The following is a 26,130-nucleotide window of genomic DNA, read 5'->3' on the forward strand; positions in this document are numbered from 1 at the left end:
AAACCTACCTAATCACTTATAGTACTATTTGTCTTAAAATAAACCGGGGTCAAAGATTAAACATTTATAGAACTGAAGAAAGTATTCAGTTCTACATAGCTACCCTGTTTACTGTTTGTAAGTCCTAATATCGGCCTCTCTCAACAAATAATGCCTTTCTGTTGTCCCTTATTCAAATAATCGTACAGTTGCCTTGTACCTCTTGTTGACTGAAACCGCCCTGCACAAGGGTTTCAATCACACCGTGTAAAATCCTGCTGTTGCTTTTGCTCAGTAAATTATTTTGATACAAAATATCGAGACAGGTTTTCCAAATTTGCCGTTAAAAAATATAAATCTGACTTACTTTTAGTTCTTCGCCGTCTACAATCGGCTATCCGTCTTCAGCTTGAACTCTTTTGACTGTCCAATTTTTCAAAGGAGACACCCCTTTTTGTTCGGTGATAAAAGTTTGGAGCGCATAGAAATCCATACATGGGTGAAATGTAGTTGCTAAAAACCCATATTACAACAGTGGTAAAGGGTGGAGGTTCGTCTTACCCATCCCTATGAAAGCGATCACTTTGCAGTTCGCACTGGAAATACATTATGACTGTTCATTCAATCTGGTATTGGACACATCTCAGTCAACAGTTTTCCACCATTAATGATAATATGAAAACACCAGGTGCATTATATAATTATAACAATATTCACATTCTGTCACATTTAAACTTTGACAAATTATTGATTAATATTACTTAGTTGTTGATGGTTGAGGCTTTATGATTCATGTATCCACAATAGCCATATACAGTGATTTCCCACATGCATCTAACCAAAAGCTTTTGACTGGCAGCTTCACAAGGTCTCTAGTAATAGTATCACTCCACTATGGATTTCATTGGCCAATAAACATTAACATGAGACATTTTATTTGGTAAAATAATCTCAGGTTGATATGAATGAATTGGCTGTTCCAATTAGCCTCCAAAAGTATCAACGGAAATTCTCACAGCATACATGTGGTATTCAGTGAGTCACACTGGACCTGTGGTAGCATTATAAAAAGATGGTTGCTCATGGTGTGACGGTGTGATGGACTCGTCGCGCTGAGGTTTTTGGGTTTACATTGTCAGAGGTCAAACAAGCATGTCTTATCCAGACAGTTTGAATAGTCACCTTGACCTCGTAAAACACACTGTGACATAACCGCATGAAAATGACACGAGGGGAGCATAAACACAAATGTCACCTGACCGAGAAAATGAGGTAAGCACTCTCTGTATTAAGCAAGTAAATTAAAAAACTGCACTAAATATATGAAAAGGAAAATGCTGCAATATTTCACTCTCATCAGTGAGTATAATGCCATCAGATAAAATAGACATCCTGGCTCTATGTGTTTAGTCTAAACGTTATATCCAGCAGCAATCTTATGTTTTTATAGATGTCACATTATGTAGAATATGGACTTAATTCGTATTGGCCTTGTCAGAAGGGCCTTGTAAAATATAGTACGCAATGTGATTGCATGTACAGTAAGTATGTTTCTTTTCAGTTATGCATACGAACAGTTAAACATAGTTGTCTCCCTGAAAGCTTTCCCTTTAATGGTTATTTGTCTGTAGATATAAAAAGGACTAATTTAAGTTTTGCAGCTAAGGATCTTGTAATGGCAATTTACTAGGGAGTTCAGGTGGATATGGAAATACTATGAAAATGTGCACTCTGTTCATATAGGCTTAATGTGGTACTGTGATGAGCATGATGTAGGCTCAGATGTTTGAGCCATGTGCTATTGGACACACATGCTGGAAACATCTGTTGCTTTAACAACGACCACTGAGTTTGTTTCTTTCAGTGAAGTTAGTGAAGAATATTTGCAAAGTTATTGATGAAAGCATAATTCAGTGACAAAACAAGACCCAAAAAAAAACCGCTACACACAATTATCAATTTGTCAATTTATTGCAGTTGCTAGAATACTAAGTTTGACAAATTACTTTGTACTCTGGTTTTTCACTTCACTCGTGCTAAATAGTTATTTCTGATGACAGGGTAACAATTGGAAATCAGTCACATTTCAAATAAATTAAATTAGTTAGTATTTAGACCATTTTAGACTGTTTTACCAGCACTTTACACTTTAATGCACTTATATGCAGTAAAACAAAACATTCCACCTCCTTATTGTTCAGAATATCTCAGTAAGAGGAAAAGCTGCGTAAAGCCTCCATGCCGTTTCAGTCTGTGGAGAAAAAGCGATGAGAAAAATAATCAGTAAACAAATAAACTAAAACGGGTTATTCTGAAACTATTCCAACTCCAAGTTAAACCTTACCTCTAACAATAAGTTTAGTAGAACACTCTGCCTTTCCCAGAGGGTTGACTGCAACAACTTTATAGTCACCGCTGTCTTTTGATCGGACTCTAAGAATGAACATGGAGCACACACCAAATGAGTTGGTGATATAATAGTTATTGTCTGAGTTGATGCAGATGTCGTTCAGGTACCAGGATACAGTGGGCATAGGGCATCCTCGGACAGCACATGTCATGTAGAGTTGGTAACCTTTAGGCGGTGTGTGGACTTTCAGAGGGACCAAGATGGATGGAGGCCTCTCAAAGCAGATATCTGATGAATTAACTCCATGTGAAGTGATTGGAACTTAATGGGAAAAATCAAAGAGAGAAAGGATTTAAATCATTTAAATCACATGATAATCCTAGCAGATTTGAGATGTCAAAGATTCATTATTGTAATTGCACTTTGGAGTTGGAGAAAAAGATGTAAAACAAGACTAATGTTAACCTAGCAATATGTGTACAGTGACTATACTAACGTGTATATGTTAAGCAGGCGTAATGTTTTCATTATGGTCATGTAGTCACAAGTTAAAAGTAAAGCTGAGGCTGATGGGAATGTCAGTATTTTTTAAGGTATTTGGTCATAAGTCAAACTATTGGACAAATACAAATGTTGACCTGATGATGGTGCAAGAATAAAATGTGTGTACAACCGAAGTCACCAGGATACAATGTCTAGGAACCATTAATGTCTGTACCATATGTTGCACCAATCTATATAGTATGGTAGATGTGGGGATATTTCACTGGATAATTGAAAACCTTGACTTCCATGAAAAGGGTTATTCTTCTGGGGACCAGAAGACTCAACTTGACGATCACTATCTGTACAAAATTCATGGCAATCTATCCATTCAATATTTGTAATGACATTTCACTGTGGTCCACAGTGGCGAACCCACAGATCGATCGACCAACCGACATTGCCATCCTTAGAGCTTTTATATAAATAAATAAATTGTGCAATTATGAAATAAAAGTCACCTGAAATAAATTAATGTAGATTTAGGAAATGCAAGTAGGGCCTATTCATTTGAGAAACATTTTTTTAAATAAAAACCTATTTATTTATATATTTATTTAACTATATTGCCTCATTTTATATTTATATTTATATATTTTTTATATATCTTAATTTATTTATTTCAGGATGTATTTCATAGGCATCTTTATTTATGTATATATTTATTTATTTAGGTTTGGTTTACTGTAATGGCATAATCAAAAATATAACTGAACTGGGAAAACTATAATCACCCACCTCTGTTACTGTTGATGCCCCATGTAGGTGACTGAGATGGATCTGAGAGGCCCATATCATTCTTGGCGTAGATCCGGAAAAGGTACTGTCTTCCAGGAAGGATGTTGTTGGCTGTGTATGTGTTAGTGAAGAGGCGGTCCGCTACAGTCTTCCACACTCTGGTGTTGGAGTCGTGTTGAGACACCACATAGTACAGGCGATCGTCGAGCTCCTGGTCCGGAGAAGGAGCCCATGATATCACCACTTTGCCGTGGACTGTTTGCTCAATCTCTACTGGCCCTGGAGTCTTGGGTTCATCTAGCAACAAATATGATAAGATGCAGAGTATGTTACTAGGAGAGGAAAAAAAATCATTGCTCAACAATTGTCCTGTTTTCCCCCTTTTTTGGGAGCATACATTTCTGTAGTGTAGCTGCTTTGAAACCTTCTATAATCTTACCACACTTGAGAGGCATTTCATCTCTGTGGGTCTTTGTCAGGATTACATTTGCATTTGACAGCTGTTATACATTAACCATATCCTATTACTGCATGTTACACAGTAAGAATTATGGTTCTCATTCCATTTAGAAGTTGTTCACTGTTAATTATGGTTTGACATTGGTGTGTGTGTGTCATTGGCGTTTACTTGGCTAAATATTAGCCAAATAATGTTGTCGAGTATCTATATTAATGATATTCTTCTCTGGCCAGAGGAACACACTGCAAGCAATTAAATTAATTCCTCAATTCCAACAAATACATTTTTCATTTAAAGAGCCTAGGATTGTTAAACTAACATGCAGGTAATATCAGCACAACATAATTGGCAAGAGTAGTTTCAGTACAAAAATATCACAACTTTTCTGTGCTTTCATAATTTGGCCTTACCTGTGACTCTAACCTCAATGTCAAAGGAGGCCTCACCCACAGAGTTTTTGGCTTTGATAGTGTAAATGGCAGAATCTGAGCGTTTTGATGAGGGAATAACAAGCTGAGACATTCCCTCTGTGTTGATGACATTAACCCATGGGGATATTGGCTCATCATCCTTCAGCCAAGTGATCTGAGGTGGAGGTTCAGCCTAGAGATATCAATATCAGATAAATGTGATAAAGTGTGAGTCATATGCAGTCATGTCACACTGTAGTAAACTCATCACTCAAGAATATGACATAGCTGGAATGGGGGGAAAAAAATCTGAAATGCGGAACTGACTTGAAAAGATTTAGGAATCACACCATGGAAGAAGGGCTCAATATACATACCAGATGTTAGGCTTATTCATACCTCATAGCAAATTTTGACACGTACAGAATTTCCTGCTCTGACAACAATGAAGTCCTCTGGGTCTTTAAAACAAGGTCTCACTTGAAGAAAACACATACAACGTGAAATGCAGACAGGGAACAAACATTGCTCGAGATAACAAATTTAAATGATTAATATGCACCACGAAGGAAGTAAACTACTTACTGTTGGGATTCTTTGCACACACCATTTCAGAGGGAGGGCTTGGGTCTCCTGATCCTGACTCATTGATTGCTGAAACTCTGAACTCATACTCTGCTCCCTCAGTGACATCTTTAACTGCATAGTTCACATCTGAAAATAATATGCATTACATTGTAACAAATAGTAATAATGCAACGAAGCAAATTACCTTACATCAGAACAATAGTGTTTGTGTGTGTGTTTTGACAAACCCTCAATAGGTTCATTCACTGCATTCAGGGCAATCCACTGATTTGTGTCCTTCTTTCGTTTCTCCAATTGGTAACCAATGATCGGTACTCCTCTGTCGTCCTCTGGGGGGGTCCAGGTCAGCTTGATGCAGGTCTTAGAGGCACTTACCAATGTGGGTGCACCAGGTGGACCGGAGAGTACTAAGGAATGACAAGCAAAGTTATTGATAAAAGCATAATGACAATTAATCAAGTAATCTCATTATTAATAATTGAGAAGTAATTACTGTTAAGACATGTACTAAATCAAGGACATCAACACATTATCACTGCAGGATATTGCAAACTATTCCTCTTGGAGATAGAGCACTTATTACAGCAATGATAAAAGGCGGACTTTCTACAGTGACTAAATGGTTCCGGTGACAAACGATTTGAAGCAATCACAAAACTATCCAGAGGCATTTTCATTTATCACAACCTGAGGGAAGTTAACATGGGATTTGCTGAGGAATGCTAAATGAGACTTATTTTTTCTACACTCACTCATTATGCCAGCCATAATGCTATCAGCTGTCTCCAGGGTGTCACTGAGGCCCTCAGGGTTTTCTGCGTAGATGCGGTAGTTGTATTTCTTTCCATGAGTCACATTCCTGTCTCTGAAGGAGGTCTTGTCAGCTGAGACATCCCCAAGTTTTGTCCACAGACTCTGTCCTACCTGCTGCCGTTCTATAATATAGTTGGTGACAGCGGAGCCGCCGTCGTCTTTGGGAGGGTTCCATTTAATCTCAATTATAGAAGAGGTGGTTTCAACAGTCTCCACTGGACCCTCCGGTGGACCTGGCCGATCTGTTTCAAAAACGTGTTCAATTACAAATGTAATATAAATGTGATGCTTAGTAAGGTGAAAGTTGTGTTTATGTTTGAACATGGCTGTGAATGTAGGGGTAAACTTATTCTAGAAAGTTCATCTCATTTTTCGTACCAAGCACTATAAGCTTAGATGTAGCCTCCACAACTCCGAATGGGTTTTTGAGTTGGATCTTTATTTCCCCTGTGTCTGTCCGCAGGCAGTCTCTGAGCAGCAGCCGGCTGTGACTGGGCTCCGTCACGATTTTAACTCCTCCGCCGTCTTTGATCTCAGTGCCGTCCTTGAACCAACTGACCACCAAAGACTCCTGAGGAGGAAAGGGCATCTTAAAAGCGGCGTTCTGGCCCACTCTTACAATCACAGGTTTGGAGAACTTGTGAAGATCGTCTGGGTCAAATTCAGGTACGCCTATGAAACACAAAGTGTAATTCAGTTTATTGCACAGAGACTGTTGTGGCATTTGATATATGTTCTACAAAGAGGGGTTTACATTTTACCTCCAACAGTGACCTTTCCTTGTGTAATATTATCCCCCGATACAAAACGATAAAGCCCAGAGTCGTCATCTCCGCAGCTTTGAATAGTCAGCTTGTGAGAGGTTCCATCTTTGGTTATGGGGATTCTAGCACCCGAGGTTAACTAGCAAATGTGAAAGGGAGAACGTTAAACCGTTTGTGTTATGTTAAAAAAAAAATCCCATCCAAATACACAAGACTATTTGCTACTTCATTACGTAATTTCTAATGCTGAAAATGTAGGAATGAGTCCTTTTCTTAATCTTTCTTTACTCACAATTGACTCTAAATGAGAATTTCCAATTTGTAAAATGTCCATATTGTAAGTATGTAGTATGTATGTTAATTCATGGGCCTTACTTGCTCTCCGTCTTTGAACCAGGTACCGTCGCATTCCATGCTCATCTTCACCGCTAATTCAGCCGGATTTCCACGAAGAGCATAAACATCAGAGAGTCCACAGGTAATTTCAGGCTCTGGGAAACATACACCAATATTACTTTTCACTTTGCAAATATATGTGCAGCAGCTTTCAGTTTAGGACTATGTGTGCTTGATAAAGTACACAAGAATAAATCAATTACCTACACATATAATTCTAATCTCTACTCATTAATGTGCTTGTTGAGATGAAGTAGGTAAATGGTTCATTAATATCAATGTTTTCTTATGTATATGTTCATAGTTGTGCTTTCCATAAAGAAAAAGGCTAATGTCACTATATACTTTGAAAAGTGTGTGAATTCTACCACTGTAAAAAGTGAGGAATTACGAGTATAATCATAACTTAAATTATTATATTTGTTTTTAAATAAATGTGGTGCACATTCCAACAACTAATATAGTGCACGGTTCAACAATCAGATAAGTCTGATCTGGTTAAAAAGTTTATGATAAACACACATTACAAAGCACAGTGATGACATCAAAAGCAAACACAATGACAAGCAACAAACATAAATATTTCCAAACCTTGTTACCAGAGACCCAGTGAGCTCACAAGACTTTCTAAGAAGACATTAGCAAGTTAGAACAGTGTGGGTCTTTTTATCAGTATTATATTAAAAATGGTGTTTCCACATGCAAGTCATTATTTCAAATCTCATTTATGAATTAGCATTTTACTTTTGGGAAGCTATGGTCAATTTACATTTTCATTTTTAGTGAATAAGTAATTTGATTAGATATAGATTTGTTCATTTTAAAACTATTGTGTTAATAATGCAATTTTCTTTCATTATTATTAGTCTTTTAATATGTGTTACTATTGTACTTTCAATATTCAATATGTGGCATACCGCCTCCTGCATCGGCAAGTGGTGGATCAAGCCTTTCATCGCCAGCGGCTTGCTCAGCTGAGTGGCCTAACAGCAATAACAACAGTAAGTCATTTAAACTTGATTTAGTAAATTACTTCCTTAATTTAATATGCTCCGCTGTTGTCTCTCTTACCGCTTTCTGAGTCTCCAGCTGGTGCTGTTGATGTTTTGTCTGAATGACCTATCAGCGATCACAGACCGTATGAAAACATTTTAATAAAACATTTTAGATTTGTACCTGTTAATCTGCATTAATGAATTTGATGACTTGTGAAACTTTTTCTTATAAAGGGTTATAGTCTTTGGAATGCGTTACTGCATTTTCTGTAAATCAGGTACACTAACTTTACTCCTGACCATTTTCCAAAGCAAGCGGCAAGCCATAGTGTTTAGAGTGTGTTTTTTCCTACTTACATATGGCCATAGAGTTGTGAAGTGAATGGAGCCTATGTTTTCTCCATTGTAAATTTGCATTTGAAAGTTTTCTTTTAATGAAAACTTAAATACTTCTTAATGCTCTCCTAGGTGTTTTAGCTGCCAACTGCTAACGTTCAAGCCTTTATAATTGCTTCCAGAATCATGCAACTTTGAAGTCCAATAATATTGTCAGTTTTAAACATACAGAGATGAATGAAAATTAAGTAGAATCACCTCCACTCATTATTTAAAATGATGAGTGTTGTGTGTGAGGCTACATTGGCTAGTTATATTTTTTTATACCACTTTTTTTTAAGATTAAGTACAAGTACTTACATCTGGGTACATGCCGATACCGAGTACTGATACGAGTACTTAATGATCCCTCTGGGGTCCGAGGGTGTTTTCAGACACAGATGATTTTGGCCTTCTCTGATATTGTTGTCAATTAGAACAAAGCAGTATTTTCAAAGTACCATGCCTTTTTTCTATTCAAAGCGCAGTGCCTGGGCCAGGACATTTCCCCGGGCTAGTGTCAATAAAATAAATCATATAATTCCTAATATCAAAATACTGAGTGAACTTTAGAAAGAATGAAGAACGCAAAGTCTGATGACGTCATTCACGTGCATATTAAGTACCCATGTGGATTTACTGAACCAGCGGAGATGATGGTTTGTTTGCGCCAGCTCAAATTCACAAGATTTTGTCCAAATTTAAAGACTTGTGGATAACTATAACAGTTAAAACAGTTAGACTACACAACGAGAGCTTTCGTTTCAGCCTGTTTGTGAAAAACAAATTGCTTTTTACAGAGTAGCACTGTGGTTGTTAAAACAGCGCTGTGTAGAAACCACATGCAGACAGAGCAGATTGAAATATCGTTTCCTTCATTTTTATGCCCGTTAAGCTGATAAGAGACATTGGGCTAACACCGCTACTCCAAATATCAGTGGTGGAGTTTACGGGCAACAGGCTGCTGATGTGCTTTTTCACAAAACAGCTTTGGAAACATGGTTTCTGTGATGTGGTGACGGCTGGGAATCTCTCGGCTCCAGTACACTGAAAAGACGTCGAAACCCAGTATTATTAACGACTGACAATGGCTGGTCGTCAAGTGCAATCATGAGTGTAGTTATTTTTTTTTACAGCTAAAAATCTCCAAGCGGCTGGCATTGCTCCTCTTCCGTCCCCTATACCTGCTTGACGGAAAAGTTATTGTCACATTGCTATGAGGTGGTATCGAGTGTGGTAGTATCGGAGTATTTTTATGACTACAAGTATGAGTACATGCGCACAGCATCAGACCGATACCCGATACTGGCATCGGTGCATCCCTAGTTTTATGTGTAGCAGAGAACTTAATTTAGAAAGTTAATACATGTAAAGATCATGTCTGTATTATTAACTGTTCCAACCAGTTAGTACAAAGACACTAAAGCTATACTAGCATTAACATAATACCAGACATAATACTGAGACGGATCAGCTAACACAGGCATGTTTCAAATCTCTGCACGATGATTTCCATATGGCAGTGAAATTGAGTGTCTGCTTTTTTAAAGGTATGAACACAATCATAAAAATCTTTAAAGCTACAGCATGCAAAAAAATAGTTTGATATGTATAAAATGGGCTAAGACATGCAGAGGCACTGGTATGGTGCCTAGATTTCTTTGTACCTAACAGTGGTTGAATGCAACTAAGTACATTTATTCAAGTACTGTACTTAAGTACAAATGTGAGGTACTTGTACTTTACTTGAGTCTTTTCTTTTCATGCCACTTTCTACTTTGACTCCGCTACATTTTAGAGATAAATATTGTGCTTTTTACTCCACTACATTAATCTGATGGCTTTAGTTACTTTACAAATTAAGATTTTTGCACACAAAACACATGTAGTTAATAAAATATGTTTTATTATGAATTAAACTACCCAAAATATATAGGTCTACAATTGCAGCTGAAATTGAGTCGATTAAACACTTGGTTGATTGACAGAACTGTTTTGATCGTTTCCAGTTTCTAAAATGTGAGGATTTTTCTGCATTGAGTACTTTTACTTTTAATACTTTAAGTGCATTTTCCTGATGATACTTACATACTTTGACTTAAGTAACAATTTAATGCAGGACTTCTACTTGTAACAATGTATTTTTACAGTGTGGTATTTGTACTTTTACTTAAGTAAAGGATCTGAATACCACCACTGGTAACTAACCAGTTGATGCTCCTTAATTAGTAAATATGATGACATTCTAGAAAGTAAGTTGTGGACAGGTGTAAATGATCTGCATTTATTAATTTCCATGTTGCAATACTCAATTAACGATGAGCATTTTTCAGGACAAGATTATCTAGTACTAAAACACAAAAGTGACATTTACAAGGTGCAGACCACAGTACATGGCTGTGTAGAAGCATGGTAACCTGTCTGCTTAGCCATCCTAAGAATATTGATTGTATCAGTACATCTAAATGAGCTAAATACTATTAAGCAAAACCTGACCATGAAGAGGCAGACAATCACATAATGAGCTGACAACATAAAATAAAACATTACAGTGACCCCAGCGGAGGGACAAACAACATTTTTGATCCACATGTTTTTATGTTTCTTACCAGTGCTTACTACCTCCACAGTGGGTGGATCCGCCACTGCTGCTGGTTCGTTTTCGATTTCTATCAACAATTAAAACTAGTTAGGGGTTGCCATAGCAACAAATGATCACAGCAACTATAATATGCAAATGGTTACAACAAATGTTCCCATTATTGAAATTGTGAACTTTCCCCCAAACCATTGCAGTTTCTGAAATTATTTGGACTTAATGAAATCCAACTATACTGTTGCTTCATGTCAGAAATTACAGTTTTGATGATGAGTTTTGATTTTGATGATTAGTATTAGCCTAAACTAAAATTCAGGAGTTTTCAATATGGCTTCCTTGTTGTGTGTGGTCGGCATTCTTACTTGGCTCAGGGTCTTTCGGTGCCTTAGGTTCAGCCTTCGTGGGTGCAGGAGCAGGAGGGGTTTCAGGTGGAGGTGCAGCTGCTGCTGCAGCTTTAATCTGTTCTTTTCTTTCCTCTCTCTGTTTCTCTAATTTTCCTTGCTGCTCTTGGGCAACCTTCTGCAGATCCATCCCAGATCCTCCTGCCCTTGTTGTTTTTCTTACCGATTTTTTGCCCTTGCCTGCATCTTTATCAGCTGAATTGGAGAAAAAGAAAATAGATTTGCTTTGAGCGTGTACCTAAAAATGCCGTATTGTGACATGAAAGCAATAATTGGTAATATGTATCTGGCATCTTGTTCTTTTTGTTATTATTCTATTACAAACTATCTAAAAATACTATCTTAACTATTACTGAATCTGATCATGTTTTGTGTGAAATATAAAATCTTACCTTCAACGACAAGCCATGCATTGCAAGATTTTATTCCTGCGCAGCAGGAATAAATTCCTTTGTCTACTATCATGCAGTCTTTGACCACCAGCCTGTGAATGAGCTTGTCTTCTGAAACCTCAATGTCATATTTATCGTTTTGTTCCAGCGGCAAATTCTTGCCAAACCACAAAATCTTGGAGAAGGGATTTGACAGGACACACTCAAAAACAGCATCTTCTCTCTCTACTGCCTTCACTTCCTGAATTTTCACCAGGAAATCCACCATAGGGACTGAAACATAACAGGCAATGCATTTTAGATTAAAATTGTTTGTTACATCTGCATGAATGATCATTATAAAAAAAATTTTTTTAATTAGGACTATTTTGTGTTGAGTATCAAAAACATTGTCTTCCATTGCTTTAATTAGGGATACTAATGTGTTTTGTGTGCAATTGTAAAACTTACTTTTAAATTCAGTGGAAAAGATATTCACATCCTCTACATCCAACTGGTACAGTCCAGCATCATCAGGCATGAGGTCCTTCAAACTGAAAATATACTTTTTCCCCACTCGGTTGAGGCTATGCTTCATTTTTTCTCCCAATTCTTTTGTATATGGAACCATTACACCATCCTGTGGGGGAAATATACAATGTAATTTCCTTTTGGGATACTTCAAATTGTGCCTGCTAAACATAGCTGCAAGAAAATAGCACAACACTAATTTGAAGGGGCTCTAAGCGATGTTGGATGACGTCACTTCTTGTTGACGTTCGAAGTATTGTCAAACAAAACGGAGGCTAGCTCTCCCCTCCTCCTCCTCCTCCTCCTCCTCCTCCTCCTCCTCCTCCTCCTCCTCCTCATCCCGTCCCCTCCCCCTCCCATCTGCGCACTAACCCCCCAACCACCACCCCCAAATCCTTCTTGTCGGTTATTGGCTGAAACACTGTTTATGTTTCATGGTGCAGGTTGGCGCAGTTTGTTTTGGTTGCCGTTTGTGGAGCCTGGGCTGTCTACAGAGACCGCGTTTTTTTACAGTGTGTTCAGGGGACAGACAGCTCGCAGATAGTGAGGAGATGTTTGCTGCATGTGACAAAAAATATTGTAGCCTAAAAAACGTGACATCGCTTAGATCACCTTTAAGTCAAAATGAAAAGCATCATAGCAGGACTTCATCAAACATTTTCAAACTCATAGCCATAAGCTCTAGTATATACTGTATACTAATAATAGATGGGCCCAATAATGTTGGTCCATCTCTCCGTCCATCCAGCCCTGACTCCAGTGCAAGATATAGTGACGCATCTTTAAAGTAATAAAAAACAACAACTAATAAACTTTAAACTTTAATTGCAGTTAAATTAATGAATTAACAATCAGGGTCCCTCGAGAATGACTCCTGTTTATTTCTTTGGTAACTTCCTTTACCTATTATGTCATAGGGCTGCTAGGCGAGTTATCATTTTGTTTTTACACTAACCTTGTATATGAATATGGAGCTGCTTGGTTCAATAAGGTCCATTTCAATCTCAAAGGAAGCAGTACCATCTGCTTTGACCTCAATAGGTTTCAGGTTAGACAGGTTTTTGATGAACTGGGACAAACACAGAATAAGAAATAAATATCAAGCAGAACGCAGCTTTAGCTTATTTTGTAATTACTAGTTAATTAATAATTACAGAATTGCCTTTTTTTTTAAATGTATCTGAGTAGCTTCAAACCTCATTATTATTTTTATATTTATTTATATCACAAATGACAAACCTGAGCTTGTTCTTCTTCTCTTTCTTTCTTCATTTCATTAAGTTTCTTTAACATCCAGCGAAAGTCAGTCACTCCAAACTCTGTACAGATTCTCTCGTAGTCTTTCTTGTCAGCACTAAGTAAGAGCTCCCAGAATTTAGGATCAATCTCACCCTCTTTCCTTACAGGTTCCTCAGATTTTGGACGGATCTTACTGTAATTTAATATAGGGATCATTTAGTGGAAGAACCACAGCAATCTCTGGAACACAGAAGATTGCAACACATGTAGGACAACCCCACCTTTTTCTTTTTAGTACAGTCTTAAAATTCCCATCGGTGGCTTCAGCTACTTGTTTCTCGGCTTTGTTCTTTTTAAAACCAACTGAAAGCAGAAAAGAGGGTACTCACATTATTAGTACAATCACATAAACAACATACAAGAGGGACTGCAGGGTGATATGTACTGGAATGAGTGTAAATACACTCAAGGATGTGAAGTAGTAAAATGTCAAATTTGTATCCAAGTGTACTCAATTTGAAGTAGATTTGGGAGAATGCTTGATCAATTAAATATATCTGCGTGATATTATGTGTCATATCCATAGCAAGCAGACAGTTCTTACCTTCAATCACATTCAGAACAACTGTGACCATGGCTTTTCCATATTCATTTGTGGCAAAGCATTTATAGGTATCAGCTTGATCTGACTTAACATTTGGCATCTGGAAGATATAAGACATACTAAATAAATATAATGGGTGAAGTAGTTTGCTTGTCAATAAGTTTTATATTGTATAGCAGTGGTTTCCCTTTTTTTTTTTTTTTTTTACCTTTTTTGTCTTGTGTTTTATGAGGTTATCACAATATCAGAATTTCAAACATTGATAGAATACTAGAATCATTTTTTTTTACCCCAATACCTCTTTCAGTACCACAGCAAAAAGGGTAAAAAAGTCTTTGGCAGACAAAATGTATAAACAAACCTGCACACAGTGCTAGTACAGAAAAAGTCACTTTTAGATAGCAGAAGGGTACTTTACAACAACAGTTTGAGTTTCTAGAGTTTACAAGGTGCAGCTGAATGCACAATGAGATTATGCAACCCAGTCTCACGGCAGTTCGTGAAATGGTCACGTTATTTAATCTATCGATTCATGTTCACAGGGACGTTTTTCTCGTTTTTTTCGTGGTGGCAAGCATGAAAATGTAAAGTAATGCATTTCAATGGGAAGCATATTTCGTGATCACAGCACGAATACGGTAGGGAGTAGTATGAAAAGCCAAAAATCCTAATAAATAAAATAAAATAATATTTGTTTATTTATCGCAAGTAATATTGTTATTGCGTTATTCATCAATGTTATCGCATATCATATTTTCCCTGATATCGTGCAGCCCTAATTGTAGTATTGATACTTTTGACAACCTCAGTGTTTTATATACCCACTCAGCCCCATCTGATTAGCTCAAGTAACATTACCTGTTAATTCTTCACATTCCAATCCTAAGTAGTTTTTATGCATTTGCTACGGGTTATCAGGTGAACTCACTCAGGTTGATGGGCTGCCTATGTAGTTGGCCTTATATAGCTAGTTTATTGGTTATTTCAAATAGGAAAGCCTAACACCAGCAATCCTATTCATGTGTTTATTTTTAAGTGTGACTATAGTTTTTTTTCCAAATCATAATTTCTATTTTTTTTTTTTTCTTCAAATTAGCTGAGCTACTCCACAATCTTTCCCTGTACCCCCTGGCAACTGCTCCCACTAGGTTCGTAATCCTGGTTGTGAATTACTGCTATACAGTATGCAATGAATAGGGATATAAAGATCCATATCCGTTTGTGACATCTTGCACATGACAGACCAATTTGATTGAAATACTCTAGAACAGTTGGCTGTTCTCACTGATTGATTGGTAGATTGCCTCCTGAGGTGTAACCACATGCCTTTTATTTGACAGTTTCAATTTCTTACAGCTGTGAGTTGACAGGATATGTCGGTGGAAGTGACCAGTCCATTTTATGAAACTGACTGGAGTGTTGAGCATGCTCCTCTCAGGATGAGTGAAATCCCCTTATTGTAGAAAACGTAAGTGGCTGAGCAATCTGATGGGACAGAAGACTGGATGGCATTGATCCCATCAAATAGCTTCTCCTTTTTTCATCTTTCTTTCTCTGTCTATTTTTCCCTGTGCTATTTTTACCGCTCCTTTACACATCAGCATGTTGCTATAGTATCACTGCGATTTGGTAGCTTGCATCACTTGCCTCAAATGTATGCTCATTGGAATTGGGATCATATTTGGTCTGATATCTTGACGTATCAGACACATCTCCATTATTTCTGCTCCATGTTACAGTTGGCTGTGGGTCTCCAGTGACAATTGCTTTGAAAAAAGCAAATTTGCCTGTAAAAAAAACCCAAAAGACAGTCAAGGTCACCTCATATTCTTTTTATTGGAAACAGTATAGTAGTTTCCAAATAAATATATTTATTTAAATATTTCTGTTATTTTGTATGATTATTGAATGTAATGTTTACTCTAATGACATACTGTAAAATTCATGATGCTTGAATAACATCAGTTATGTACATTGCTAATGCAAACCGTGGAAAATTTGTCTTTTACAAAATGATACCAACATTGATTTTTGATTATTCCTGGTTTTAAATTAAAGTCAGTATGTGTTTAATTTGATCTGACTGTCACAGGAGTCTGGGTGTTGAATGGCAGGACTCTGCTCCTACTGGCTTATTGCACAAAAGTCATGGATCCATTATGCAGAATCATGGAAATTCCACCTTGGAATATTTAGTGATATTAATGTTTAAAATGATTCTTATGCTATCAATCTTACCCTCTTGGATGGTCAAAGCAATTGGCTTGCGGGTGAAGTCTGGATGGCTCTTTCCCTCTGGCAGCGTCTCGATAAACTGTGTAATCATCACCCCGGGGACCCTAGATTTTTTCTTGATCCCCACTGTCGGCATTGGAAAATTAAATGTCAGTGACGACACATTTGACATTTCAAAAGAGAACCATGATCATATCAAACCCCTCAAAATCTGTTTTGTGATCAAATCACCCTCATAAGCCATGCCGAAACACATTCTAATAACAATGTATTAGAATGTTTAATGTTACTCACTTTATAAGTTACTTATAATTGTAGAAGGCTCTCTTGTTCAATATATTTACATTTCAATTACTTTATCCTGTTAACCTTTCTTCTTCGGAATCCATGCCTTAAATTCAACCTGAGAACAGATATGTAGTGATGCACCTACATATCTACGCACAAAATATGTGTACGCTCATACAGTATATTAATACACCCATTGCATATCAGTTCTCCATGCCTTTGTGAGCAGTCACTGGGGGGAAAATATAACTGATGACGGCTTCTCTGCTGTCTGCTAAGCCTACCTTCTTTACCATTCTCTGCATCAGGATCTGATAAGGAACACACATGTCAGCATGGTATAAACATTTGAATTATGGATTAGACTTAAAGGTTCAATATGTAATATATTTACTGAAATAAATCAAAAGATGACCCCAATGCATCATCAGATATTAAGGAAACATGCTAAGTTAAAATACTATTTTTTCTGACAACAATGCTAATACCAGTATTTTCTCCTTTTGAAATTTCTGTTCCGTGACGGAATTTCTGTCTGTGTTTTGGCCTGTGTTGTTATCAACTGCCCAGTTTGACAGCCAGGCCGGGTTGCCAGATATACCTGTAACCTGTAAAAATGTAAACCCAGCGTGCTACAGCTGTAACGTTAGTACAGCCATGAAAGCAGCAAACAAACGAACAGGAGCAACGGAGATAGATTCTACCCGTCCTAAAAAAAACGGCATATTTCTAACAGTGCGTGACCAGAGACGTAACAAACCCCGGGTAAATATTAAGATGTTTATCACAGCTACAAGGGACAGGCATTTTATGTAATTTCAACATTCGTGTACTCACATTGAATTATTTAGCTACCTGAGAGTACCCGAGTTGGTTACTCGCAAAAACAAATTGAGACACAGTCAGCCATGCAAACCCTGCTAACATTACCAGAGGAGCAGGCAAGAGGGCCACGGCTGTTTACAACGTGTAGCCTGTTCAGCGGCCGTAGCGACAACTGAGTTATTTTAAGCCAAGAGAGGGGGGGCTGTAAATCGGGAAGAGAGGGCCGTGAGTTTGCAGTGTGTTTAGCGATTGTTGCCGTAATTCTAAGCCAATAAAGTGTGTTCAGTCGGGTGGAGAGGACGGCAAGGTAGTGTTATTTTTAACGGTTCCTACCGTAATTTTAAGCCTAGGAAGTGTGTTTGTCCGTCGGGTGGAGAGGACGGCGAGGTTGTTGTGTTTTTAGTGGTTCTTACCGCAATTCTAAGCCAAAATAGTGTGTCTGTCAGTTTGGGTACAGAGCTCCACATGAGCACGGGCTTCTATGTCTGTCAATATAGCCAGCATCTAACGTTAGCTACTCAGCTGTGCTGTGAAGTAATGTCTGGCTATGTGAGACAAGCGTCTTGCAACATTGTTGTGAATGCTCCTTCAGCGCTCTTTGGAGGAGGGTCTGGCAAAATGAGACTATGGATGCTGCGGTCTCAGCCTGGCAACCTCCATGGACTTCGAGTTTGGGGAGGAGGGGGCGGGGGAGACGACTCTCTCCAGTATTTTGAATTTGTACTGCAGTAACTATTTTAAACACTAGCTGTCAGTATTACTTATTGCACCTTTAATAATAAAAATGAGGGACAGGAAATAGAAGAAAAAAAAATACTGTAGAGTAGCATTTGGTGCAGTACAGGTACTGTAATGTTTTAAGCATCTGTCCATGTCAGGATGCAGCAGTATGCAATGAGATAAGTGTACTATAACTTATCAATGCAAAACGACACATATGGAAAATATCAGATTCTCATTTTCAGGTGCACTGGAGCGTTAACCCTCTTAAGTTCCTCTGCTCCTCAGTGTACAGTGTTATAATCACTCTGCAATGTACCTACTTTATGTGCTCCTGTTGGCCTTTAGTAGACCATGTACCTTGTAAAGTCTAAATATGGTTGCTAATGGACAAATTGCAGCCTTGAACTTTCTGAAAAAGGTCAGCCTGATTTAAGTAGTATCACAAGGGAAGGCAGCTGAAGTCTAAATAGCAAGTTATAAATATATTAGAAATACACACGTAAGTCAAACAGTTCATAGATAGAGTCACAATTTGCTTAAAATGTATCCACAAATAGATATCCTTGCCAACCTCATTCTATCAATTCTGTTTTAATTCAAGACTCTGATCTGAAAATGTGTCATCTTGTCAGAGTCTGTCAAGAGATCAAACTTATTGAAACTGCTTTGTCACCTCTTTGTCTCTAATTTATCTTCAGAGTTTGGAGGGAAATGAACAAAAGTAAACTTGATATTGGACATTCCTCCTGTAGAAAATGAGATCACACTTCAGTGCATACCTTGGCCAGTGGCTGTCCCCTCCGTCACTTTTGATTTTCTAAACATCTTGAGTCCTTTGATTCCTGGATGGATTCAGCAAGATTTTCCCAACTGCAATAGATAATGGAAGGTATTTAAGTACAGTATTTATGGCTCTGCAGAATTATTTGCTTATTTTTTCTGAAAACAATGAATGATTCACTGGTAGCTTCCAAGTGTTTTTTTGCCCTAGTATCATTGAAAGAAATGTTATTTGTTTAAAGATTCAGTTAAGGCAGAAGAAGCCTTGCCTGAAAGCCTCAACTGATGGCAAGAAAGTTCCTTTGACATTGAACAACTTAAGACTTTGTGAGGTGTGATTGGATTTGACCTACACTGATTCTTTATTGGATCATTTAATGTAGTGGCTGAATTTGCAAATGTACTCTCCTCCATGTATGTTGAGATATTGTGAAGATAATAGAAAAATGGTAAACCACCTTGGGTAAAGCTAGGATTATTAAAATTGTGTTAATTGTTGTGATTTGAATAATCACACATTCCTGGAGGGACTCTATAAGAATAAGAAAGATATAAGAAAGGTACAGCTTCTCCAAAAACAGGCACGTACATTACAAAATGAAACACAAGTAAAATCTATTTGGCTAGCAACCGTCAAAAATGTTTTTTGTTTGAAAAAAACTTTGGCAAACATTACTTTTAGCCATGATTCAACTGGAGACTCTCAGCATACAGTAAAATATTCCAAACATGATCATCTGTGGCTGCACACCATGCAGCTGCTTGCTGTATGCTGAGTGTTCTCACAGTCCACAAAATTAAAATCCTCTTAACATTAGAACTGGAGTGTAGAATTTCATCAACCTCATGATGTAATTTCTTACGAGGCATTAACTTATATTATTCAAGGGTTTATGTTGTCACTTTAAGATGCAGCATGCAGACGTGATGTTCAAATGATTTCATGCTAATTAAAATAATATTTTTATTTTATGATCTGTCAGATCCAGTCACAGCAGGGATCTCTACTAGTACATACATAGCAAGCTTTGATTACCCACATGGTTGATAAACTTAGGATGACATATATCACTTTGCAAAAATAGCCTGATGGAACATCACTTGTAATGGAGTCAGCTTTGCTGGAGCTTAAGGAGATTTCCAGACATGTTAATATTTGTTTAGAAAGCCAACTATATCATAGGCATATAAAATATATATCAAAGCAGCTACAAGGGGTATTTACTGGTTATGAAAGTCTCAATTTAATACGGATGGCTCTACTGTATATGACCTACATTAGCAAAGAAGGCCATCAGTGAAAACATTGGCTAGGGCACGCCAACCGAAGAGCCTTTGTTTACATTTCCCAGACAAACTTTCGCAGTAAGTAATACATATAATAGTCAGGAGGAGATTTTTTCCTTCGAGAATTGTATTTTTGACGTTTAATTTTGGGGTTATGGCTGATTCTGGGACAGGATCAGCAAAGAGAGAAAAGAATTGACCGAATAACAACAAAAAAAACAGTTCAAAGGGACAGTGATAGACTACAGGCTAAAACATGAGTCAACCTTGGCCTTGGTCATTCAACACATTGAGAAAAAATGCAGGATTTAAAGGGTTCAAAACCAATCCTGAATTGGCCCTCTTCCTTCTAGACAGGTATTTTATTTATGAAATACATTGGAAGAGGTGGTTTTACATCAATATATTAATTTACCATTGTGGCTAAAACAAAGTTGACTTTGTTTCACCTTCGTCATATTACTGTTACTAATCTTACATAACCACAAATAGCTACATAACCTAATCACTAATCATCCTGCAAACAGGTGTTAAAAATAGAATTAAAAATAAATTGTGTTTTTTATTTACTCGCTCCCAAAAAATGCATATGCAAGCCAGATCAACATGAAGCAGAAGTGCTCATGAAAACACTAGCACTACTGTCCACAGGGGCCGCCAAAATCAACACAAAATGAAAGTTCCTTGTAGTTGCTTTAACTTCACATGACTAAGGTGCATAAGACTTCCAAAAAAAAACATTTCGCTCTCCAATTTTGCTTCCTGCACTATGAATTTAGGAGTTTTTAAATTAACTGTGTAAGACACAATTACACCAATGCAAGTAACATCTGTTATTGTCATCAATATCTAATAAAGATTTATAAAGTTACAGTACAATATTTGACTTAAAGTTAGTAGTTATGTATTTCATCACTTAGAGAGATCATAAAGTGTTGCCTTCATGAGCTCATTCCAATACTTTGACTTCATAATCCACTTCACTGTAATCCTGTAATATTTACTGATATGAGAGTAAATATTAGTCAACAAAATGATACATTTGTTATGCTGCTCTTACATGTATCATTTCCAAGTTTGCCAACATTGCATAGCCATTTGTGTAACTTAAAAGGCAATTATGTTAAGTTAGTCAATCAAATTTAGTAGACCCCCAAAACCAGGTAATTGAGAGAGAAAAACTTTAGCAGCATTATATTTCATGAAATCTCATCTTTTCCAAGCCATATTCCATTGCATGACTCATCTTAATCACAGTGTGTTAAAATGTTCGTTTTGTAATAAAGGTGTCTGTGACAACAGGCAGATCATTGCCTGGAGCTTCAGTATGTTTTTGGTACAGCTGCAAACCTTTCCTGGTGTTCCCTGTGACCTTTGTTTGGTCTTTGGTATATAGCTTTGGTGGAGAAATGCTCATGTTCCCAAATATTGATTTTAATCTGCACCCACCGTTAACATAAGCACCACACACAGACATACTGTATATTTGTAACTATTTGTTTGAAAGTTGATTAAAACAATACCATTACAGGCTGAGTCCAGGTGCATTGCTGAGAGTTAATGTGAGACATTGATTGGGGAAATTAGTTTCCTAAAACTAAATATTGCTGATGCTGTCTGAACTTTGTAGCTCTTAGCTGTCATTTCCCTTGTCTCAAGACCAGTTAGACTAACAGCCCTTCTGATCACACACACTATCACAGGCTAACTGAGTAGCTATATGACCAACTGACCTACTGACTGCACTGCCTTTAGAGCTCTTGCCATGAGGTACCTGCAAGTGTTATTTCCGAACTTAATACTGAATAATTAAGTTCAACCAAAATAAGGTCAGTTAATTGAATAAGGAGCAACAGGTTTATGATAAATTGGCCTTTTATTGACTAATACTGTTAAAATAAAAAAACCCTGAAAAAAACAATCACATGACATTTTATTTTTTGCATGAATTCATGTTCCAGAAAACTGTTGACACTGTTGCCACAGTGTTAATAAGTAGACACATTGAACTTTTATTCCTGACATGCTTGACCTCTCATGTATAATATTTGTACACATCTAACACCACCCAGTATAGGCGCGTGATATTCTTGGGCGTCGAAGAACCATGGCTGTTGGAAGATGAGAAAACTGGATTGTCATATGATATGTCACATGCCACATAAAACTGTGAACATCCCATCTCAAACATCTTAATATGCTTGTAAATCACTGTTGACATTACGAGTGAGTCCTAATGGTGAGTCGTTATGTGGTTACATAACTGGATTGATATATATATATATATATATATATATATATATATATATATATATATATATATATATATATATAATTGATCTTTATTACAACCCAACTCTTGACATGTCATAGTATTCAATTTGCACCTAACTTTGTCAATACAGCGACTTAATCAGTGTCTAAATAATTTCACTTTTTAAAGTGTTACTGTACATGGTAACAGAAAAAGTGTTGCGCTAAAAATGCTGTAACTGGGTGTCACGATTTCGATTCTAAATCGAAAATGAAAAGCAGGATCGGCGATTCTCTCAGTACTTTTTAGTACTATTACAATTTAAATGGACTTAGTGTAATACAGTACATTCCCAAAAAAATATGGCGGTTGTATCACACCTGATACCACGTAGTCTATCTTTTTAAAGAAGAATTTCAAAATGTAAATGACAGTTGTCAGGACATTAAACCAGTGATCTGTTGATCTTTACGTATCAAGACTCCATAGTCTAACAATGGCATATCCGTCATTTGCGAAAAAAGAAAAATGTTTCAATTGAAAATCGAATCAAATCTCAAGTTTAAAATCGAAAGTCAAATCGAATCATGACGCCCCTAGTAAATATGATAAGCACTTCACATGACTACAATTTGCATGCTATTGAACTCGATTTTTGTTCAACAAACATTGCACTCTTAATTGCTGATTGTGAGAAGTTGAAAATGATTTTTTTTTGTGCTCAACAAACATTTTGAGCTGCTCTTTAGTTTTAAGACTGGCTTCGGACATGGTCCTCAAAGAAAAGCCTCCTTCGTGTAAGGGTTTGTTTTTATGGGTTACATGTGGCCCATGTTGCTTTTAACCTACCAGCTGCTTATGTAACCAGCGCTGAAATACAGCACGGGACTCATGAGAGCATCATAAAAATGATTAAAAGCTAGACACTACTAAGGGCATGTTAAAAAGGCCTGTGGCTATCTACGGGGTTGACGTTGATGCTAAGCATTTGCAGCTGAGAGTGGCAGGTTTACTTAATTTGGGATATTACCAAGCTCTCTTTTTGCCTCAGTTACAGAGAGATTGTATGGTTTGCAAGGTATCTTTTTCAATGATTGGAGAAACAGTATGAAGCTGGAACTGGGCAATGTTGTGGTAAATATAAAAATGAGTGCTTGGAGTTTAATAAAAGAAGGATGTTTCTAAAAAGTCGATTTCTTTTAAGCTGTCGGAGAAAAAACAGCCATGAAGTCGTCAAAGGTAATGTCGTTAATGGTTTTTAAATAGCTTAAATGTTAATTATCTAACAAACTGTGTGACGGAACGTATAGATTGAATTATAATTAGTAATAACATCAAACTTGCAACAAAAGAGACCACGGAAATTTAGGATCAGTTAATTTGAACTGTGGTAAGAAGCTACTGTTGCTAGTGTAAGTATACATTAGCACATTTTTGCATTTCTAAACTGTCATTTTAGAATGATTTAATTTTGCACAGAGTTTATACCTCACAGAAATACAACATTTTTTAAAGTATACATTTGAGTAACCATTCGGGCAGCAAAATCTGGAAGCCATTCTACTACATGTAAGCTTTTCAATCATGTGAATGATTGAAAACTAAAAATAACTAAAAGTTCTGTGCTGTACATATGAAAGCACTTAGGCCTACTCAGTTGTGTTTACTGGCAAACACTTTTCACAGTTAGCTACATTAACTCAGTGTTATCTTTGGACATAAGAGTAAATCTGCCACAGGATTAGTTCAGTGTTAAAGACTTTAGCCAGCTCTAAATACTCAACACCTCCATCTAAGAGTGGTGCTGTATGTAAGATGAATGATGAACTTACCTCAGTACTCCTGTGATCCTTTTGAGTGGTGCTGCTTCCCAGTATGATATTGGAGTGTTGCCTCCTTGGTCTTTAAGCTGTTAAATTCTTAGTGGAATGCCAATGACTCTGTGACAAGCTCCCACGTTGTCAGACACGGTCCCTGCCAAGAAAGGGGATTGCTTTTTTGTTTTTGGCATAAATCACAACCTCCAGCTAGTGGGAGGGGGGAAAGCCAAGCCTCACGGTGGGATGGCCATGGCTTTGGCTTCTGCTGACAAATGCATGAGCTACCTCATTAGTGGTCTGAAGGATATACATTTTCCTGTACTCCTTTACTGTTGAGTTTACTTTGTTTTTATAATCACATGAGGTCTACTAGTAATACTAGTCCCATGCAACTAGGAATTTCGTCTTTATTTTGGCTGGTTTATTTGTCAGTTATGTCAGTCAGTATTGTCACACTTGGATTGTGGAGCTGAAAGTAAGAACGAGAGCTGTGTGTTGACAGCCAAGTATGTTCGTGATGACACTCTTATGAAATTACGAGTACAAAACATGTAAATATTTAGATGCACTAATGACTCCTGTTAACATCAACTAAAAATACAATGTGTTTATTGGTGTCTTAGAGGTTAGGGGCCTGAATGAGGTATATAGAAGTCTCTGCATGCAACAGTTACTATAATACATGAAAACAGTGTGGGTCCTTCAAGAAGTGTGATCTCCTAAATTGTGTGCCACAGACTTGTCTTGGGAGTGGCAGTGAACAAATCTGTCCTTAAATCTACAAACAAAAAATCATTTTGAGCCTTCATTAAAAACAAAGCAGGAAACTACTGTCTCTTATTCTAGGCGATGGCCAACAACAATCTGTTATGTAATAAAGGCAGTATTAGGGAGTTAGTATTAGGCACAAGGACCATGGTTTATCTGAAACTAATTTAAATGTCAAAAATTGGCTCAGCAAAAGGCTTTCTCATATATTTTCCTAAGGTATTCTAAAAAAGACCAGCCTAACTGTCTGCATTATACTGAATGGAGGAAAATGAACACTAAAACATCACACTAGAGGGCTGCATTGGGATTGGGTCCCGCGGGACCCAACGCAAATCTCGCGGGAGCGGGCGGTTTTAACTTTGCTGCGGGCGGGAGCAGGCGGCTAAAAAAAACACTGCGGGATCGGGATGTAGCCTGGAACCCCCCCATGCCAGCAGAAACCATAGATATACATATATACTGACTGAGTATATACTGTATAGGCCATCTATGAGTAGACACCAGCGTGTCTGAGCCTCCCAGGACGGGGGAGCTCCGAGCCAAGGCTCCGTCCACCCTCATCCTCGGCTCCTTCCTCCCCCTCTCTCCCTCTCCTTCTGCTCTTTCCTCCCCGTCTAACAGCAGCAAGCACCTGCCTTCTTTGCCTTCATCTTCTCCCTATTAACCTATAAAATGACGTGTTTTCTCATGCGGGACGGGAGAAGACATAACATCAATGCATCTCTATTATTGTGCGGACATAAATTCTCAGAGTTTTGCGGGTGCGGGCGGGAGTGGACGTACACATTGCGGGAGCGGGCGGGAGTGTAACACACACGTTGCGGGTGCGGGCGGTAATGGTCAGAAATTCGCCGGGAGCGGGATGAAGAAAACAGTCCCGCGCAGGGCTCTACATCACACCACATGCTCTATATCTACAATAGACAGGTTGCAGGTCCACTAGTATTTAATTTGCGCTTCATTAAACACATGGCTGCACAGTCCCAATTGT

At 37.6% G+C, this 26,130-nt stretch overlaps 1 protein-coding gene and 1 long non-coding RNA gene across 5 annotated transcripts in view; one reads left to right on the forward strand and one right to left on the reverse strand.

Moving 5' to 3' along the window:
• The window catches only part of LOC116051473, an 87,656-nt gene that overhangs the window by 21,157 nt on the left and 40,369 nt on the right, over nt 1–26,130 (forward strand). The window contains exons 3-5 of one of the 2 annotated variants that reach the window (XR_004897736.1): nt 3,638–3,692; nt 6,345–6,547; nt 7,043–7,123. This is a non-coding gene — a long non-coding RNA (uncharacterized LOC116051473). The remainder of the gene's footprint in view (nt 1–3,637; nt 3,693–6,344; nt 6,548–7,042; nt 7,124–26,130) is intronic. The other variant, XR_004897735.1, reaches the window with a different exon arrangement.
• On the reverse strand, nt 1,932–24,599 carry igfn1.4 (immunoglobulin like and fibronectin type III domain containing 1, tandem duplicate 4). Of its 3 annotated transcripts, XM_036002583.1 has the most exons (24): nt 24,381–24,599; nt 19,007–19,097; nt 16,964–16,990; nt 16,395–16,517; nt 15,804–15,943; nt 14,157–14,256; nt 13,834–13,915; nt 13,553–13,745; nt 13,269–13,382; nt 12,254–12,422; nt 11,804–12,076; nt 11,373–11,606; nt 11,021–11,080; nt 7,021–7,136; nt 6,643–6,784; nt 6,260–6,553; nt 5,821–6,123; nt 5,296–5,475; nt 5,066–5,194; nt 4,880–4,959; nt 4,481–4,673; nt 3,611–3,907; nt 2,324–2,650; nt 1,932–2,230 (listed from the first exon to the last, which is right to left on the reverse strand). In XM_036002583.1, exons 2-24 carry the CDS (start codon nt 19,050–19,052, stop codon nt 2,226–2,228), a joined length of 3,627 nt encoding a protein of 1,208 aa, XP_035858476.1. In that variant the 5' UTR covers nt 19,053–19,097; nt 24,381–24,599; the 3' UTR covers nt 1,932–2,225. The 3 variants fall into 3 exon arrangements, with proteins under 3 accessions (XP_035858476.1, XP_031157784.1, XP_035858478.1); XM_031301924.2 differs by lacking the exon at nt 16,964–16,990; XM_036002585.1 differs by lacking the exon at nt 11,804–12,076.

The sequence above is a fragment of the Sander lucioperca genome, chromosome 6 (genome assembly GCF_008315115.2).
Source record: "Sander lucioperca isolate FBNREF2018 chromosome 6, SLUC_FBN_1.2, whole genome shotgun sequence".
Lineage (NCBI taxonomy): Eukaryota > Metazoa > Chordata > Actinopteri > Perciformes > Percidae > Sander > Sander lucioperca.